At 43.3% G+C, this 20,098-nt stretch overlaps 1 protein-coding gene across 1 annotated transcript in view; it reads right to left on the bottom strand.

Moving 5' to 3' along the window:
* mnat1 (MNAT1 component of CDK activating kinase) overlaps positions 1-19,273 on the bottom strand; it is a 59,651-nt gene extending 40,378 nt beyond the window's left edge. The window contains exons 1-6 of the mRNA XM_079528810.1: positions 19,062-19,273; positions 11,758-11,910; positions 11,214-11,287; positions 8,993-9,096; positions 7,379-7,519; positions 567-698 (exon numbers count right to left, since the gene is read on the bottom strand). Coding sequence (XP_079384936.1) covers positions 567-698; positions 7,379-7,519; positions 8,993-9,096; positions 11,214-11,287; positions 11,758-11,910; positions 19,062-19,150 — 693 coding nt within the window. The 5' untranslated portion in view covers positions 19,151-19,273. The remainder of the gene's footprint in view (positions 1-566; positions 699-7,378; positions 7,520-8,992; positions 9,097-11,213; positions 11,288-11,757; positions 11,911-19,061) is intronic.
* Positions 19,274-20,098: the final 825 nt, after the last annotated feature.

Below are 20,098 nucleotides of genomic sequence, written 5' to 3'. Positions count from 1 at the left end.
TAAAGGTGTAATTCACTTTAAAAAATTGCACAGGCCCGCCCAGAAGTCAGCCAACCTGCTAACCTACATAGGTTAACTAAGCATGCTAGCCATGTGCTGCAAATGGTGCAAGCAAGCGCTTGTGTTAAGTATTCACAATGCTTACACATGATTTAAGTCCAGTCTGACGATTGGGCAGAAAAAATGCTGGTAATCTAACTTTTGAGTTTGAGCTCATATTCATGAATGAAGACTGAATGGCAACTATACAGAAGCTTTTAAACAGCTACCTCGGGGAAACTTTGACAGGAAAAGACTCGCTCACCGTATAGAAAATAGAAGTAAAACTCCTTAAACTGAGACTTAGAAAAATATTTTTTCTTTATTTTAACATGCTCATAAAGTGCTCGTGCTCAAAGTGCAATTAAAAAGCAAACGTTTCGGTCCTAGGACCTTCGTCAGTGCTATATGATTTTCACAGACACAGAACTTGCTCTTAAAGAGCTCCAAAACAATACAGCTCAGGTGCTGAGAATTGCTGATTCAAACAGCTACCTCGGCCAGATGCCTGGTACTGCTGTACTCACCATAAGGATGCCAGTAGAAAATAGAGTGGCCGGCTTGACTGTCTGCTTCTGCTTCTCAATCTCACATTCCAGCTGGGCAGCACGGTCCTTGTGTTGGGCCAATAAGAGGGCAGCAGGAACCTGCGAGCGCTCCTGGGGAAACATAAGTTGTATCACACGTTACAATCATAGAGTATATAAAAGGATAGAGACTGAACTGGCGCAAAGCTCCGCCCCCCCAGCTATTCATGTCAGTGGAAGTTGCTCAGTGGCGTTTTGAAGCACCCGGAAGACTGCCGGAAGTCCCTCCTCCGGACCTCAAATTTGAGGTCCGGGGTGACGTTGGAGTGATGGTCCTATGTCACGACACAATGTTAAAGCCCAGCTACACGGGGTTTCCCGGTCATGAATCCACGGGTCCGCCTGTAGTCCCTCCTCCTACCACTAGGGCCCAGAGCTTCAACGTTGAATAGCCTCACTGGCCCCTTGGCTACAATGCACTGCGTACGTTGATGAAGTTAAAGCTGCTACATCTGTTCTGTGTACCATCTTGCTTTAACATTAAGCAATATTAAGTTTAAATTATTTCACTGAATATGTTTTTCAATTTCTTCTATTTTTGAGTACATTGATGCGGGAGTTGCACAATTTATTTAGATTTTTACATTTGCATATATGACTGTAGTCCAATTTGATTTGAGAACACAAGCCACTTGATTGAACTCTGTCCAAAACAATATCTTGTCAGAATGGGATTCACTGAGGCACCATATTAATGATGCAAGTCATGTTAACATGGTGTGTCCGACTGGCAGTGTGGGGTGGATAGTGTTTCAAGGTCATTGCATTGTCTTCACTTTCATTAAAAGACAAGGTTGGACATTTCAATTTCTCTGCTGGACAGTTGCCAAGTGTAGAGGTGAAGAAACACAAACACAGGCTTGACATTCATACTAGAAACAGGACGTTTTTGATGGGATGCACGTCCATAGTAGAACAGCATGGAGCCATGACTTAGCATAGCAAAAGAAACTGAATAACATCTAATGGAAATTAATCTACAGTATTTTTCTTTGAATCCTAATTCAATTATTAAATAGTTTGTTAAGCTGGGTAACTTCAGGTTATATTTAAATTTCTCTGTATATGCTCTCCCCCCCACCACCAATAATCCCTATTCTGGGGGAACATTTGGCAAAAATAGCAGATCTACAAGCTCACAACCCTTTATTAGATTTTTTTTATTTAACCAGGCAAAGCAGGACAGCAAGGCCTCTTGAGGGAGAGGGTGGGTTAAAGGGCAAGACCACGTTTTTGTGGTTTGAGTTGTATAGTTACCATGCCATGATGTAACTCCAAAAGGTGGACAAGAAAAACAATTGCTTTATCGAAATTGATAATTCAAAATATGCTTCGTTCTTATTGACTTACATTGTACACTGAAACAGCTCTCAAAGTTACTCTTTTAGCACATAAATGAACACAAACAAATTTCAATCAGACAATATAGAACATCACCAAACCCAGTACTGAGCGGAAGATATTATAAACAAAAGACGACAGTTTTTGCCCCGTCTGAATTCGTCTAACTCTAAGGTAAGCTTTAGCACATTTTATGCCCCGGAATGTTTCAAAATAAAGCCACTAGAATGCCCAGCTTTTTTTGGTTATTGTTGTTTTGCTTTCTTTATACGAGTAATTGTCTTGTAATGTTCATTGTTGTTTTTTGTATATTTGTATTGTCATTTGTGTGGAAAAAGGAAAATCAATAAATACATTGTTGGAAAAAAAGGACCTAAAGACATCCTGGGCCTCCTACGGGTGTAATTATGAAGATGTGTGGACACGTTCCTGGGCACAATAAGTGTTAACACAATATATGCCCAAGATGTCTACAGACGTCCTAGGAACTACCGCATCTAGTGCCCAGGACTTCAAATGTCAAAATGTGGGTCTAAATGTGGGCACCCCACGTCGCTATTTTTGAAAGAATGAAAGGGCACATAATGTGTTAATAGTGCACAGTTGAGAAGCAGGAGTTAAACTATAAATCTGGTGTCAGTGAGGTCAGATGTAGAGTTGCTGGCCGGCTCCATATACAGTATGCCGATTTAGTATGTATGGCTATCCAGGGTTTGATGAGGTCAGTGTCGTGATCTTCATATATGGAGATACAGGTGATGATAGTCAGCTCCACATATGGAGATCCATGTGTTGTGCAAACTTGATTAATGTTAACTTGACTCACGTTGCGGCAACCACACTGGTTTTACGAGACTGTCACAATATGGCCATATATTGACATTCCCATACTGTATATGGGGAAGTGACCCTGGCGATGTAGTCCATGTCCCAGCGTGAAATGAACAACTACCCGATGCGAGACAGATGCTTCCTGTGCTGGCGCACCAACATGGACATCAGGCCGGTCACGAGCCACCATGCCATGATCCAGTACCTGACGTACTGCACCAACCACGAGCCCCCTTCTGAGACACTCAAGGAGGTTACGGAGAAGTTGCAGAATCGCGACAACGCTAGGTCCAGTGATGCATTTTCCAAGGCACTGGTCGGCTCTGTGGAGGATCACGACTACATATATGCCCATATGGAGATTAGAAACGGGACCGGTGATATCTGAACCGAACGGCTACGGATCCAAGAAACATTCTAATTGGCCGCAAAGGTTTTGGATCCGGTCCGAAACGGAGCCGAGAAGGATTTGACTGTTTGGAACCGTTTGGAACCATCGAAGAGGAAGGATGGATGCCGGAGAAGAATCAACATATGGAATGCCCAGAACAGGTCAGCTCCATATATGGAGATCTAAGGGTTTGAGGTCAGATGTAGAGTTGCTGGCCAATATTGATAACCCCCCCCCCCCCTTTTCCCCTCACTGTATATGTTTCTTTTCCCTTTTTACCTCCATTATGATGAATTTCCTGTACTGTTCTTTGTCTATATAGAAATGTCTATTTGTACGTCTCTAAATGTTTTGATGAATTGAACATGGTGGACCCTGTTGTAAACAAGTGTAATGCTTAATTGGGTCGTCCACTCACAGTTAACAGCCTTTGTATTGAGTTTGTGCTTGAAATGTACTGTAATTCTGCAAACTGTTAATAACATTTTCAATCAATCAATCAATGACATCAGGGATCTCCATCCCTGATGATGTCACGTGATGTCACGAGGAATGACCATGGGTGACGGACTAACTAACTAACTGAATAGTTTTCGTTTTGTATGACGTATGTTATCAGGTACAACATTGATGGGACGATGGACTTCAAGATCCACCACTCTGATAACTGGACTGCATTTTCAAAGCATCGACACCCCACCTCAGACACGACACGCAGTCACACCCCTGTACAGACAGGCAGAAGATCATCCATCCATCCATCCATCTTCAACCGCTTATCCGTAGTCGGGTCACGGGGGCAACAGCTCCACCAGAGTGCTCCAGACTTCCCTCTCCAGAGCAACATTGGCGACTTCCTCCTGGGGGATCCGAGATGTTCCACGGCCAGTGAGTCGATGTATTTCCTCCAACTACGCCATGGTCTGCCCCAGGGTCTCCTCCCAGTGGGACGTGCGTTGAGGACCTCCCTAGGGAGACGCCCGAGAGGCATTCTAACCAGATGCCCGAACCACCTAAACTGGCTTCTTTCTAGGCGAAGGAGCAGCGGTTCTACTCTGAGTCTCTCTCGCAGAAGATCAAGCAGAAGATCAAGCCGATGAAATACAAACATCTCCAAGAGCTCAAGGAGATCATTCCAAAAGACATTCACAGCTTTTATGACAAAGCACTAAGACACGCATGCACGCATGCTAGCAGTAAACTGTAGAACAACAGTGGTAACGGTTAGATCATGGATGTTTACAATTCAAGTTAAAATAAAAGTGATATTTATGTACTATGAGCTATACCTCATTGCCAGTGGAGTTAGGAGGTTCTCTGTCATTGATAAGAACTATCAATGACGGAGAAAACCACCTAACTCCACTTGAGCTGTATTCAGGTAAAGTGGAGATAATATAATGACACATGAAAGTATCTGGTAATATACAAAGTCACAATACAAAGTCACAATACCAACTTTGATGAGGCAGTATTGCTTTGTTTAAAAAAAGGTTTTCTTCATTTTCCATTTCCTGAAAAATGAAGATTTTGGAGTTACCAAACTATACCAAATTTTCTTATACTGTATATAGTCTGATTCAACTTTGATTGTGTTCAGTTACGCGGTCTTGCCGTTTCAGTGGGGCTCAAATAAATCAACAATTAGGTTAATACAAAAAAAAGCTGCCGTGTTTCGCCCCGTTGTGAGCTTGTAGATCAGGGCAGAAAAAGAGCACATCAAGTAGGTCCCATTAATTAAGCATAGTCTAAAGCGGATAATCTATTTTTGAGGGGCGCTAGCCCCTCCTATATACAGCTTTTGTCCACACGTCTCAATATTTGCCATTGACATTGAAAGGAGAAATTAGGTCAAATGTCCGCCAAATATGACGTAAATTGGGGGAACACAAACATTAAATGCCATTGACAATGAAGGGGAAATTTACGTCATATGTAGACGAGCAAATCGGTTAACCAATCACATAAATTCAGTTGTTCATGAGATGATGTATAATGATAAGCGCCCCTCACTTCACACAGGTGTGATTCTTTTGTAGTAAGCACTGTATTTCCTACCACTGTTACACTTCCACTGAAACTTGATGATCACTCCTAAAAGTCTGTACTTGATTATTTTTAAAGTCCCTTTACATGGGACTGCTAGACTCCTGACTGGCATTATTATTAAAGGAGAATTCCATACTAAAAGGCTTTCTTACATTTCTTTGTAGTTGTTACGTCCCCACCAAAGAGGTACAGATGTTATTTTGTGCAAAAGCTCCTTATTGGCTATTTCCCCTACCATAAGCCCTAAATGAATTGCATTGAATGGAATGGGAATTGAATGGGGCTATGGGGTGTTGTGCTAATTCGCTTATTTCCATCGCTCAAAATTATTATTTTTTTGTATATATCCTCTCTTCATAATGTAAATAATATCCCAAGCGGCACACTTTACTACTTATTTTGATGGAAATAAGCGAATTAGCACAACACCCCATAGCCCCATTCAATTCCCATTCAATTCAATGCAATTCATTGAGGGCTTATGGTAGGGGAAATAGCCAATAAGGAGTTTTTGCACAAAAAAACACCTGGACCTCTTTGGTGGGGACGTAACGACTACAAAGAAAGGTAAGAAAGCCTTCTAGCATGGAATTCTCCTTTAAGAGGGACCATACTGTATCTCTCCTATACTTGACTCTGGTCAATGGCTGTCTGTCAAATGCAGAATCCAGTTTAAGGTTTTATTATTTGATTTTCAAGCGCAATGTGGATTGGAACCACAATATGTTTCTGACATCCCCTGCCCCTGTTCCACCTCCAGGCTTCATAGATCCTATGACTTATCTATGGAGATTGTGCTTCAATACTGCCCCAAGACTTTGGTTTATCACTTTTTATTTGGTTTTTCCCCCCAGTAACTCAGTGGTGTGTTCTAGTTTTTTTTCGGAGGGCATACGATCATCGTTCCCTGTACGACATGCACACATATAGGATATATGCTCACACGTGGTCAATGGATGACTGTTTTTACTACGTCTTGTTTTTAAATGTGTTTTATAAATCAACTCATACAAAAACTAATAGAATACACACATCACTTGGTAGAGGTGCTTGGTTCAAAAGTAGCACCAGAAAAAGAGAAAAGAAAAGAACCCGCACACTCATCTGCTCCAAAAGTTATACTTTATTGACGACGTTTCAAGCCAAGGCTCTTCATCTGGTCAAACTCTTTTTTTTTTAAATAAATCAACTCAACCTTGACCTACAGTATTATGTGGTTCTACAGAATACACAGAATGTGTACTCCAGAAGAATACACAAAATATTATGGTAATATGTTCAAGTCCTTGAAGTTCAAATACATTGAACTGAGTTAGTTTTTTTATTTGTTGAATGTAAACAACTCAATGTATTTAGTGACCTCAGGGGTTTCCAGTGCTGGATTAACTGAAGGTCTTTTTTATTCAATTGCTAATCACCGTTTTGGGAAACGGCAACAAAGCACTGCCACCTGTGTGTGCATGAATATGACCTGCTTTGTTGCGTGCCGGTGTCGCGCCGTGAAAATAGCAGATCTACAAGCACAACAAAGTATAAATCAGGCTTAAGTGTCTGCCTGTGAGAACAGTGAGCTCTCTCTACCCACACATCTCTACAGATGTCAAAGCTCAGGAGAGAACCCCCCCCCCCCCCCCCCCCCGCCCCCAACCTGCCCCCAGGGGGTAAGAGCGGATCTCATCTGCCTACAGTCAACAGGCCCTGTGCCTTAAACAAACAAACACACAGCTTAGCCTGCTATCTGTGATGGTCCTACAGCAGGTCGCTCCGCAGGGACAATCACTTCCAAAGCCCCGCAGCTCAACACAATGGAGCCAGGAGGCTTTTGGAATCGCAGAGTGACAACAATGTACCCTGAAGTGCAATGACTCCTAATAAGCTCTTAATGATCTCCCAGTCGTGGGCCCAGGAGCTGTGTGTGGCTGTGTGTGTGTGTGTGTGTGTGTGCGCAACACACATACAATTCTGTATCATCACTTGGTCTTGCTCCAAAGTGATGTCGTGATCAGTTATGCATGTAGTAGGATTTTGTTGGTGACGTACAGTCAATTAGATCAAAATGGCCACCGTGTGAACATGGTCATCTGTGATGCTGCCGGTACACAGTAAATGTGTTAATGAACAGCGGATTAGTTTGTCTCACCAGATCGTCCAGTAGAGCCTGCTTATTCTTCCTCTTGGCCTGCAGCTGCCTCTGTTCTTCCTGCAGTAAATTCAGGCGTCTCTGCTCATTGCCCTGCTGCTCCTGCAACAGCAGCTCCTCCAACTCCTCCTGCTCTCGCGTCTGATGAGGAAGCGAAGAGAAGAGGATACATTACAGTACCAACTAGAACTGCACTCTGTCGAGTGCCTATTTGCACGTACTAGTAGGCTTATGGCCTACTAGTACGCGTGACACCAGCACAGCACACAACTAAGTATAAATCTGTCTGTCCTCAAACATAACACCAATGTGCAACTTTGTGAGTAACATCATGAAACAGGATCACCTTTGGCCATGAAAGCTTTAAACGCCTGGTGAAGTAAAGGTGAACCCCTCAAAGTTGGCTTGTAGGTGAAAATGTATGAAAACAAAACAAAAATACATTTGCTGAATCTCTTAATTAAACATTGTTCTAGGGTAGCACTTTTGTTAGTACTTAAATTTGGTCAAATGAGGCAGCGCAAACCTTCACCACACTAAGGAAATCAGCCTGTTTAGTACGTCCTCACTGGACACCGTGTTGTGATTTGCACGGCTTCGTTCACAACCTGCACAGGGTCTGCAACAGTTACCGGACCTTGTGACACTTTACTGGGCTTTCACATTCACAGGTCCAGTTCTCGTTGTGGGAAGGACTATCAAAATGTTGTATCATTGACTGACTAGTTAGTTAGCGTTTTAGAAGAAGGAATATTTGTATATCAACATATGGAGAAAACCACAGGAATATTGCGTAACAATGAGGTCCAAGCTCTCATAAGCTATATACTGTAGTCTTCCTGACCAATGTTTTCTGAAGCAAAATGATATGCTATGTGAATGCTATACTATACTACTGTACATAGTAGTACATAGCAACAAGAACCCCAAAAGGAGTTCCCGGCTTGAAAGGTATAGTTACGTAATGGGGTTCCAAGTCTAAATGGTTAAAGAGAAAGTGCCACGGTCCCATTTCCTCCTAAATAATGATAATTGGGTATTATTTATTTATTATAAGTGTAAGTGCTAAAATGCTGTTTTTCTGAGGACACCGGACACAGCCCACAGTTCATTAAGGTTGGGAGAACTTGGGACCTACAGGAGGAAGGCGTAATTCTCCATATGATGTTTCGGTGGACACGGAGCTATTATTTCTCCTGACATCATTATAGCACATTATTGATGCTGCTCATGCAAATGGTCAACTGCACTTTCCCTCAGCAGAAATGTGTTTGTTATTCCTCCCAATGCTGAATCCATCATTTAAATAGCAACGGGCATGGAGCTGGCACACCTGCTTTTTAAATGTAATGGGAGCCAGCACTCTGATTGGTTTAATTTGGGATTTTGGTTGGTTTGGGGGGTTAGATCAACTACAAATGATTCCCGAGCGTGGCTCGGCTTGATGCATTGATGCGGCAACGTGACGTCTCCAGTTTGATTCTGTCTGGAGACCCATGTTCTTTCCCTCTCTGCCCTTGCTAAATCTACAGTTCTACACTGTCCAGTCTCAATTTTATAAACGCTTAAAGAAAATAATCTTAAAAATACATACAAGGGTAAATGAACACGTACCAACTTAGCCTTGTTCTTCTGAATGAGCTCTTTATTCTCGCGCTGGTACTGTTCCATTAGCTGTTTGGTGCTCTCCACGTCCACATTGTTGGTCAAATTATACACTGCAAAACAAACACACACAAACATACTGCTTGGCACAGGATCTCAACCTTGAACACTACACAGAATATGATTTCTGAAAATTCAAGGTATGCCTAGCCCTAGATGCACGGCCAGAGAATGTTACACCAGCCCATTGTGAAGATGCAAACCTGCGGCAATGAGTGAGAGAAATGCCAAATGTATACTCTATCACACCAGGGGTGGATCTACAGGTGGGCTCAGGCCCAGCCAGATTGAATCTGGGCCCACTGAGATTCGTGAAAACTTCAGATTCCACCTGGCGCAGTAGCGTCGAATTTTGGCCTTGACGAGGCAGCTGCACCTAATCGCTCTGGAATCTAGACAATGCTTTGCGGATTCCACCAGACGCGTTTCACAGAAGCGGCGAGCATGAGAGCTCATCCTAGCCTGACAGTCTGAATTTTCATTTAGTTTCACTTCATTATTAAGCCCTCCCCACGGCAGCAGTTTATGGGATGGGCGTTGTCAAAGCGGCAGTCTTCGGTGATTGGTTCATACCAACCAATCAGAATAGTAGGAAAGCAGATGACGTTGTTGTCAATCATGAGGCTATGGCTAACACGTTTGCTAACCAAACAAACCACAGCCAACGAGCGCTACTAGCATGTAAACAAAAGCGGTAAAATATGTTGGATGTTTATAAAACCTGTCGTTTCTGTAAAGAAACTATTTATCATACGCCGATTTAATAGCCAGATTGATCCGGTCGTGAGTCACCGCAGTGGGGGCAGCCATGTTTGTTGTCTGACGCTGTCGAGTGACGGTGCTGATGGCCAATCAGCTGCTGTGATCGGATTTTCGAACGACACTAACGCCGCCGTAGGCAGAGTCACCAGACCTGGATCGCCAGAACATATTTTCTTAATGGGCGTGGCTAGTGATTCAGGGCTGGAGCCAGGCTATGCTCATCCACCATGGGCTTTAAAGCGCCACCATGAGGCTGATTTGGAAAATGTGGGGTGGCATTTCTTCCATGGCCTAGTGAGAATATGCATGCAAACTTTCACGGCAAACGCATGCTGCGTTCATGATTTGAGGCATTTTGTTCAAAACGGACTACTGCTGCAAACTTTGGCCAACTTTTTTGCCAATCAGGATGGAATATGAAAGGTCGGACAGATCTGTCTTGATTACATGACGATATTACTGTGTACCGATTTGCCTCGATGACGGGACAAAATCAGTAGTCTGCATAACGCCGGGGCTCCACTGGACGCATCAGCGTTGTGTCTCCGTCACCGTCAGGGAATGTTCCCTTTTTAATCAATGAAGGGTGGCTCCACTGCCTGCGTTGCGCTGCGTTCGGTGACTGCTTTAAAATTGCCCCGGTTTGTTTTTTGACGCACGCACGCGTCCAGTGGAGCCCCGCCGTAATGTTGGCCTCCTGGTGGCGCTATAACAGGCCGATGTAAAACATTTGGCTCTGGCATAAGAAGTAGTAGGGCGGCGGTGGCTCAGGGGTAGAGTGCCTGGATGGGAACCGCAAGGTTTCCAGTTCGAACCCGGGCTCCCCCAGAGTTACTGTCGAAGTGTCCTTGAGCAAGACACTGAACCCCTAATTGCTCCCGATGTGCTAGTTGGTCCCTTGCATGGTTTCCTCTGCCATCAGTGTATGAATGGGTGAATGTAATGCACAATCTATGTAAAGCGCCTTGGATAAAGGCGCTATATAAATGCACCATTTACCATTTAAGTAGAAATTTCATGTCGATCAATGGTGCCAGAGATTAGCTGTTCACAGACAGACTGACGGACGGACTGGAGGAAAAACATGCTCTCGGCTACGCCTTCGGCCTGGCAAAGACAAAAAACACCCCCAGTGTGTACACCTTATAGATGTGTGTGCAATTTTCATATTTTATATGTCTGTTTAATACTTTCCCCTGGGCTTGTTACAAAACTGAATACAAAGATTTTGAAAAGAAAGATGTGTGTGCAAGTGTTGGCAGGTCTTCTTGATCTGTGACCCTGGCTGGCACCGATGACTGGGAGAAACCTTCCCGCCTGTGCATCCAGGGCCAAGGAAGAAATCAATATACTGGGAGTAAGCATCCACCCCTCTCCTGACCTGGCCTCAGAGTCAGGCCTGCCTCACCTATATCCTCCACTTTCTCCAGGTAGTCATTGTATTCTTTCAAGGTGGAGAAGTCGCGTTCTCTCTTGTTATATCTGTGAAAGGAAGCACATCACACTCTATGTTGCACCATTTGACAGAATATCGGACAAAACATCAGTAATTGTTGGGCTAGGACTAAATCGGGATCGGACCCTAAAATATTCCATTATACTGTAGTTATACCATCTTAACATGTTGTAAGAGATACAGTACACATAATATTAGATGCCCGTTATGAACCTATTCAGGGAACAAATGAGAGGGCTGGAGGGCGCTGGCTGGCGGGGAGGGGCTGAGGAAAAAATACAAAAAAAATAAAGAGCGTTCACATTTCAACCCCCTCACCCCCCACCTCCCCATGGAGATTCATTGTCTACAAAACAAACACGGTAATGACAGAGACAAAGACTGCTTAAGAAGTGGGAGGAGACATGTGTGAGCACACATAAACACACAGAGTCACACCCCTCCTAACCCCCCCCTCCACACACACACACACACACACACACACTTTGATACTCACGCTCTGAGCACCTTCTTGCGGATCTCGACCTCCTTGTCTACGGCAGGATCTTCGAAGAGCTGCACACGGAAGTTGCTCTTCCTCAGGGGCGTGTCACACTGCACACAGTTGCCTGAGCCGCGAACGAACAGCATGTCCACGCAGTTCTCACATCTGGGGGGGGGGGGGGGGGGGGGTATGAGAATAACTTGAGTCACACCACTAGTAAGTCATTGCTTTACAGTATAAAAAGCCCTCTCTTTCTACAGGGCCCTGAAGTGATTCTCAACCTTAAAATAAATAATAAATTGCAAGGACCCCCAAGAGTTTGAGATGAGTTAGGCAATTTTATACAATTTTTGAGGGGTTCTAGCCCCTCCTATGCCCAGCTTTGTGTGTCTGTATACCATGGAAATTATTTGATTGGCTGAGCACGGAATGTGATGTATGATGATAAGAGCACCCGTCACTTCACACGTGTGATTTCTGAGGGGCGACCTATGTCCAGCTTTTGGTGTATGTAACCCAATTTTTGTCCCAACACAAACATTAAATGCCATTGACAATGAATGGACAATTTTGAGTGTTTGTGTAAACAAACATTGCGTAACAAACATTGATGACGAAGGTGAGGACGCAATTTGTAATTGGCCGGAATTAGATGATGTATGATGTACGACGATAAGAGCGCCCCTCACTTCACACGGGTGTGATTTTTTTTTAATCTACACTGTAACCTACACTTGACTCAGAGTTATCGATCCGTAAGGGTCCTTGGTTCCGAACTATCCATAATTTAGCTGGGGACCCCCTGCCACTCCCCAAAGGACCGCAGGGGGTCCCCAGGCCCCATGTTGAGAACCAGCAAATTTCCCCGTTAAGAAGGAACATGCCGAAATAACATTTTCCCCTCACAGCGAGAACAGTCTGTGTTTTACATGTCTGTGAGACTGAGTTATCATCGAGCCCAGTAGGTGATAATGGGCCATAAATATCTCCTCAAAACGGCAAAAGTGGGTTTGAATTATGAATGGAATGACGATTAGGCAAACTCCCACACTCAGAGACAAGAGGAAATTACTCTGACAAACCCTGCCGTGGAGTGTCTGTCAGCACTGGAAAAACTCTTTTTCCTCTCATTTCACAAGGACTCATACAGTGAATCTGCCACGTCGCATACTAAAATCTATTTCAATAATTCCTCACGTAATCTATCATCATAAAACGGTGCTATGAGGCCAACGTATCGTTTCTACAGCGTGGCTCTGTAGGAGGCTAGCTGTCTAGAAGAGGGTGGTGTGTGTGGGTGGGTGGGAGGGGGGAGGGGGTGTGTGTCCAGGTTGAATCTCGCAAAACAAAACATTATTTCATTTATTTTTATTTCATTTATTTATTTTGCACGCTGCCATTAGGCAAAGGAAGTCCTTGCACACATTTAGTCAGATCATATTGAAACCTCTCTCATTGGGACTACCTTCTGGAAAAATGATATTGAATTAAACCACTTTTAGTTTCAATGAGCCGTCCCAATTTTGGGGCATGTAATAGGCAAAACATAGCAGACCCACAGGGGACCGCATGTAATTCAGACAGGGCATTAGTCCGACCATGCTTGCGGTTATGGTTAGGTTAGGAGATGAGGTGGGTTGTCATTTGTCGGACCAATGACTAGTCTGAACAACGTACTGCACCCGACCCACAAGCTCACAACGTGTCGTGAGCTTGTAGATCGGCTATGTGTGCCATTTTTTGAAATAGGGCTTAAGTGGTTGAACAGTTCCTAATCTTGCTGGGGGGCCCCTAGAAACCCCACAAAGACCCCTGTGGGTCCCCAAACCCCACATTGAGAACCACTAATTTAAAGTATATTTTCAGAGACAATGAATCAAAAATAAGTACTTCAGGTACAGTACGTAATGGAAAAATAGGCTATGCCATGATAAAAAATGCTCAGCAGCATTGCATGGAAAATTGGAAATCAAAGATGACTTTTTCAGAGAACCTTGAAAATAGGCAAATATGAATCACAGGAGAGCAAGGAGCTTCCATCATCATCAGTGACCAACAGGCTCAGAACAGGAAGACAGAGATGGTTCAAATAACGAGGTATATTCCACTCAACATCTGGCATAGAATCAAGCAGAGCCCAGTCAGCCCACCCCTATCAATTACCTTTAAGCAGGTATGGTGTTCATTTAACTCAGAAGAGTGTACAAATGGAACCAATAGACCCGTAAATACTGAGGATTTTACTGTGTAAGCGTTTACCCATCAGTCACACTCGAATGTGGAGTGAGCGCTGAAGACAATGGGAACAGACTTAAATCTCCCCCTAAGTAGGCACACTGGAGGGGAGGTGGGCCTGGATAAACGTTTACACAGTCCACTCTTTTAATTAAGTCTCTGTGGAGCTTTATTCCACAGGAATTCACCTTTAGTGGGATTCCTGCCCTTGACCACCTTCGCAAGACAGAACAACATCTGGTTTCCAAATGTCACAATCTGGTTTTGCATACTTTTTTTTATATGACATTATAAAAATGTTGCAGGGTTTTGTTTTTCTTCTTCGTCTCAGTACCGTGTCATTTGGCAGGAATGGTTGAATCATTTTATTTCCAATGTCAAGGCCTGGACCTGAGACAATGTTATGAAGTCAATTGCCCTCATGGGATAGATGGAAGCCTATTAGAACTATATAATGAAAGGGACATCAAGGAAGACTTTCACTGAATCAGCAGGTTTCAAGAAAAGAAGAAAAGCAGATCTGAGAGAAACTGCAGAGTCGTGGACTTTGGCTGTTTATGCTTAGGGTCTCAGATATGGGTCAAACAAGTACAACCTGCCAAAGACTATGAACACAAACACCTACAGCGACACACACACACACACACACACACACACACACACACACACACACACACACACACACACACACACACACACACACACACACACACACACACACACACACACACACACACACACACACACACACACACACACACACACACACACACACACACACACACACACACACACACACACACACACACACACACACACACACACACACACACACACACACACACTGCGCCTTGATTTGACGACATGAAATCTGAATCCGAGACAAAACATCTGCGCTGTCCAGTTGGTTCCTGGGAGCGAGACGAGTGCCTGCTCAAGTGCACCCTAGAAGGGGCAGATGTTCACTCTGGCCCCAGGCTACAGGAGATGTATAGGCCTGACCATATGGAGGTGTATGGGGGGATTCAGCTTGTTTCCACAGGCCCACAAAGCTCCTCATTCATCAACGCAGGGCTAGGATAGGGGCGTAGCTTGCCCCCTGGCCCATAAATGGACCACACAACAGAACACTCCATGGGGGGAAATCCTGTGTAATTCTAGAGCATGGAGGTGAACTACAAAAATGGACTGGGAAGGAGGAGACTCTGAGAGTGAACTTGCCACCTTTCTTCTTGAGTGTGCCTTCTGCACGATATAGCTCTCTGAATGGGGGAGGTGAATGTCTTACATATAACAGTGACAGTGTCTTCCTAACTAAGCTCTTCTAAACTTGCTATCTCTGCCAAGGCTGCTGCTGTCTCTGCAGTAGGGTGGTGAATGAAATGAGCCCTCCTGACCCCTCCTTCGCTATCCCGCTCCCCCTCTCCCTCACCTGTCCTGCCCAGAGCTCCTAGCTCATATCTCTCCCATCTGCAGCTGTCAGCAGGTCAGGGAAGGGGGTGGCAGAGCAGAGGAAGGGTAAACAGGGGCCTGGCTCAGCAAAGAACCCCTCCGCCCTCCAACCCCCTCCCCTTTCCATGACATTGCCTTCAGCTTTGCCTCCTTCTCCCTATGCAAGAGAAAGCAGGAACAATAGCGCATATTGGGTCTGGATTCACCTGTTTCTCCCATAAAGCCCTTTGCCTTCTTCGCTGCTCTCCTACAGTCACACCTGAGCACAGAGAGACAGGAACGGCCTTTGTGTCAACTGCTAACCTGCTGCAGTGACTGTGTCCTGCTGTCATGTGACCCATTTAGCTTTAGCAACAGCACAGCCAGGTAAACTGACAAACTTTACAAACTGCACAGTAATGTAGGCTACTCTGCAAGTCCTTAGTTCCCTTTTACTTTGTGCAGTAAGTGTCGCCACGCACTAATTAATTAACCACTTTCAACCTGGAATTCCTATTTTGGGCAATTCATTATGTTGCGTTCACGCGGGCAGACGCAACGACGCAGTCTACCATTCATTGTCAATGGAAGCCAGCGACATGACGATGCAAAGACGCATGTAGCTGCTCCAAATGATACTCCCATTCGTCTTTGCAGCCACCCATGTGAACACACTATAGGTAAAAAATAAAAAAAACATCTTCAAAAATAGTGAAGATAGATCTACATGTGCATCGCAACGCATTGTGAGGTTGTAAATTTACTATTTCACTGTGCAACATGGCTCAGCCGTACCACAAAGTATAAAATAGGAGTTGAGTGGTTAACGGTAATTAATTATAGTGGGTTGTCAATGCAAGTTCATTCCTTGAATCTCATACTTACAGTTACATGCATACTTTACAATAACATGTTGTTAATTGTAATGCAGAGGAAGCTACTGTATATGCAAGGTGGAGTTAAGCTACACCATGACCATCTATGTTGTTGAATAAAAAAGTCTGGCAGTAATGAAACTGTATTATCACTGGAAAACATGGCCCAGCTGTTATGACAAATTGGAAGATTTGCTTCAACTTAATAATGTATACGTAGTCAATCAACTCGTATATATCAAACTCCTCCTTGCAAGCCTGTGCTCAGCAGCATACTGTCAATTCAGAATTGTGCTCACTGAGGCCTGTGTCAAATGCCAAAGGACAGGAGTCCTGCGTCATTGTGCGCGTGTAATAAATAACGGAAAGCAAACATCCCCGGTGACAGGGATGGTGACAAAATGTGCTGTGGTGAGGTTTAAATTTAGATCCAGAGTTCCAGACCGGAGGTGGAGCTGTCCCATATTGCATTGCATTGCCCGGGCAGGGGAGCCTACTCAGCCCCAGACTAGAATGGCTACTCAGTTAAGTGTCATCAGCTGTCAGCAAGACACTGGGTCAGTGCACAGAAGGCCTAATAGTGGTTTTAACAAATACAAAGTGGCTAATAACATCAAACAGCAACAAAGCTCAGAAACGGGAAGGATGGGAGACACACGGAAAACAATTACTTGCATAGTGCTATTGATTGCACCAAATGGGAAATGAACTTAGAGCATAATATAAACATATCCATAAAATGTTCAAAGTAAACAGCCTCACTTGCTGCATACAAAGAGCTAAAAGCTAAAAAGATGTCAGTGAGAAGGTTGCAATATACAATCTGAGGGCAGCAGTTGCCAAAAAAATAGATCCACAGATTTATTCACAGACGGGCTCTGAGAAGAATCAACACCAAGGTGACCTCCTCTAGTAGGGCATCTCTCTAAATTGCTTCATTGCAAAATCATTTTAATTTTCTCCGCATGTGCCCCCACATCACGACAGAGACAGTGAGTTATGAGCATGCTGACCTGATGACAAAGCACAGCCACTTCCTGATGATACAGTCAATAAATGGACAGGGTCAAACATTCCGTATGCTCTCATCACGGACTCGTCCCCCCCTCTATAGCCCGATTCATTCTTCATCGTACACTGCTGTCATGCGTCAAAAATAACAGATCTACATGTTCAATCGGCTATTTTCGTGTTTCCAATGTTAAACTGTGGCAAATGCCAAACGTTTTCATGCCAAGGACGCTGAAAATGAATGTGTATTTGGCCACGGACCTACATTCTGAATATGTTCTGTGCCAACTGCCAGGGACCCTCAGAAGAGAAGATTTATGTAAATAATAATTACAAAAAAGAAAAAAGAAAAGACAAAACAAAGTGAGCTTGAATATGCAATTTTGAATATCCAACATATAAAACATGGATAAAGGGGTTAAAATATATTCACAAATTTTGCTGGAACCCCCTCAGGGACCCTGGGGGTCCCCAGACACCACTTTGAGAACCACTGCCGTAAACACAACTTGTTTTATTGGGATAGATAACATGCTAATCTAGTAAAGGTGGTGAAAATAGAAACTATGTATAATATGATTTAATTTCTTAAGCCTAAATCAATAAATAGGGGCCTACAAATGAAATCCTGTCGATGTAAGGCCCACAGGATAAGTGGCACATAAAAAGGTACACACTTAAAGTGTATTCATTCACTGTATATCAATGAATTTTATAAGAACTGTCTAAAATGAAAGTGCTAGTGGGCCATGATTTGATGACTACCTATAAAATAGCCATGGTTCATAATGACGCTCATGACAGTCATGTTTCAGGGCTACCTATAAATAAGGTTCCAGGGGTCCCCGGTTCAATGACTAAGAATTAGGAACCAAATTACACAACTGTAACTCTTTACAAATAAGGTCCATTTGTACAAATGACAAATAGACGGTATAGCCTTTGTACACCCTCAGGGTTAAAGTAACACATGGGGATTATATTGAATTTGAATGATTTTTTTTTTTTTTTTTTAATCGTATCAAATAAGGGTCCATGTCCTAATGCAGTGGTTTTCAACCAGTGGTCTTTGAGGGAGTTCTAAGTGGTCCCCAGCTAAAAGATGGATAGTTAGGGAACCAAATGGACCCTTATAGATAACTGATGTTTGTCAAAATGAAACCAATGCTCCCTCCTATGGTACCAATAACAACACAGCATGGAATTGTGGACTAAATCTAATCCAACAATAACAAAAAATGAAACCAAATGGACCTTTCTATGGTAACAACATCAATACAGAAACGACAACAAAATATTCTCTAGATTTTGGGTCTGAGAGGCTAAATCTCATCAAATGGTGTGGTCCGTGGCTCAAGCCTCAAATGCCAACTAAATAATGATCCTCGAAATGAAAGAGGTTGAAAACAACTGGTCTAATGCATATCAACCTGGGGGTCCTTGGCTTGAAATGCTCATTTTAGCTGCTCAGTGCTGCTTAGCATAGTTTCACATGCTCTTCCCACAAAAAAAAGTGTGATGCAAACGAACATCAGGGTTGAGGACAGGTTGTTTTCTGTGCTGTGTGACGCACAAACAGTTCACCGAAACAAATGTACATTTTCTAGTCGTAGTAGGAAAGATATGAATATATATATATATATAATATAATGTATAACTAGTTGGCGTATGACCTGAATATCAACCCAGTCGGCAATCGGCAGACGCAAGAAGATAACTTCTTTAGACTTCCTGAGTTGTCATAAATGTGTGTTGTGTACTTACAGCGTGTGCCCGCAGACGTTCACCATTAGTTTCAGGGACGGATTCCTGTATTTGGTTGTTTTGCATCTTGGACATCCTTGGTCATCCATCTCTGCATCTACAATATAAATAAAAAGCTGCACAAAAACATCAACAGTCAGGTTCTTATTGACAGTTTCCAAGCAAGCGATAAGCTACTGCGTTACACTGAATAAGGTCCGAAGGAAAACGCTGCTGATGAGAATTGTTCCTAGTTAATTGGTTCCGCTAATGCAGCAACGCTCAAAATGTGATAAAATGTGGAGGTCCCGGTGGCAGGTCCACAGTAAATTAAATGATGTTGTTTTTTGTTTGTTTGTTTGTTTGTTTGTTTGTTTTTCTAACACTAGTATCCACTCTCTCCGTTGTTATTCCAATTACTTTTTCCATCATGTTGCGTTTAGGCTCATTTGTATCCATTCCTAAATTCCAGTTCAAACCAATAATATTCTGAGTTGATCTTGAGCATCTGAAGTTATGGCCGGCTCCCTTATTTTGTCTTTGTGTGTGTCTATGTTTGTTTTATATAATTCAACGAAGATTGTGCATAATTATGAATTATGAATAGCCTACATTCATAATTACGGTAATTAATTATATCCACGAATGTGTGTGTGTGTGTGTGTGTGTGTGTGTGTGTGTGTGTGTGTGTGTGTGTGTGTGTGTGTGTGGGGGGGGGGGGGGGGGGGGGGGGGGGGTAGGCTAAATATGCTGTATAATTAAAATTCAATGAAAGCTTGATCAATTTACGTTTTGTTGAAGAAGATTTTGGTGGGCTGTTTACACTTTTAAGCATTCAATCTTGTTTGGTTTATGAATCTATAGGGAGGTGATTTGATTTGACATTTAGGTTGTGAGAAATTGTAACAGATTGCTTTTTTGAGGGGCGTTAGCTAGGCCCTCCTATGTCCAGCTTTTGGTGTGTGTGCACAAACTCTGTCCTACACAAACATTAAAATGCAATTGACAAGTGCCAAACACTCGAGTTTTGAGTGTTTGTGTGTAAACACAAACATTGC

The sequence above is a fragment of the Electrona antarctica genome, assembly GCF_951216825.1.
Source record: "Electrona antarctica genome assembly, chromosome: 18".
In the NCBI taxonomy this organism is placed as follows: Eukaryota; Metazoa; Chordata; class Actinopteri; order Myctophiformes; family Myctophidae; genus Electrona; species Electrona antarctica.
The sequence above is the reverse complement of the archived record's forward strand: the minus strand, read 5'-3'. Positions and strand labels throughout refer to the sequence as shown.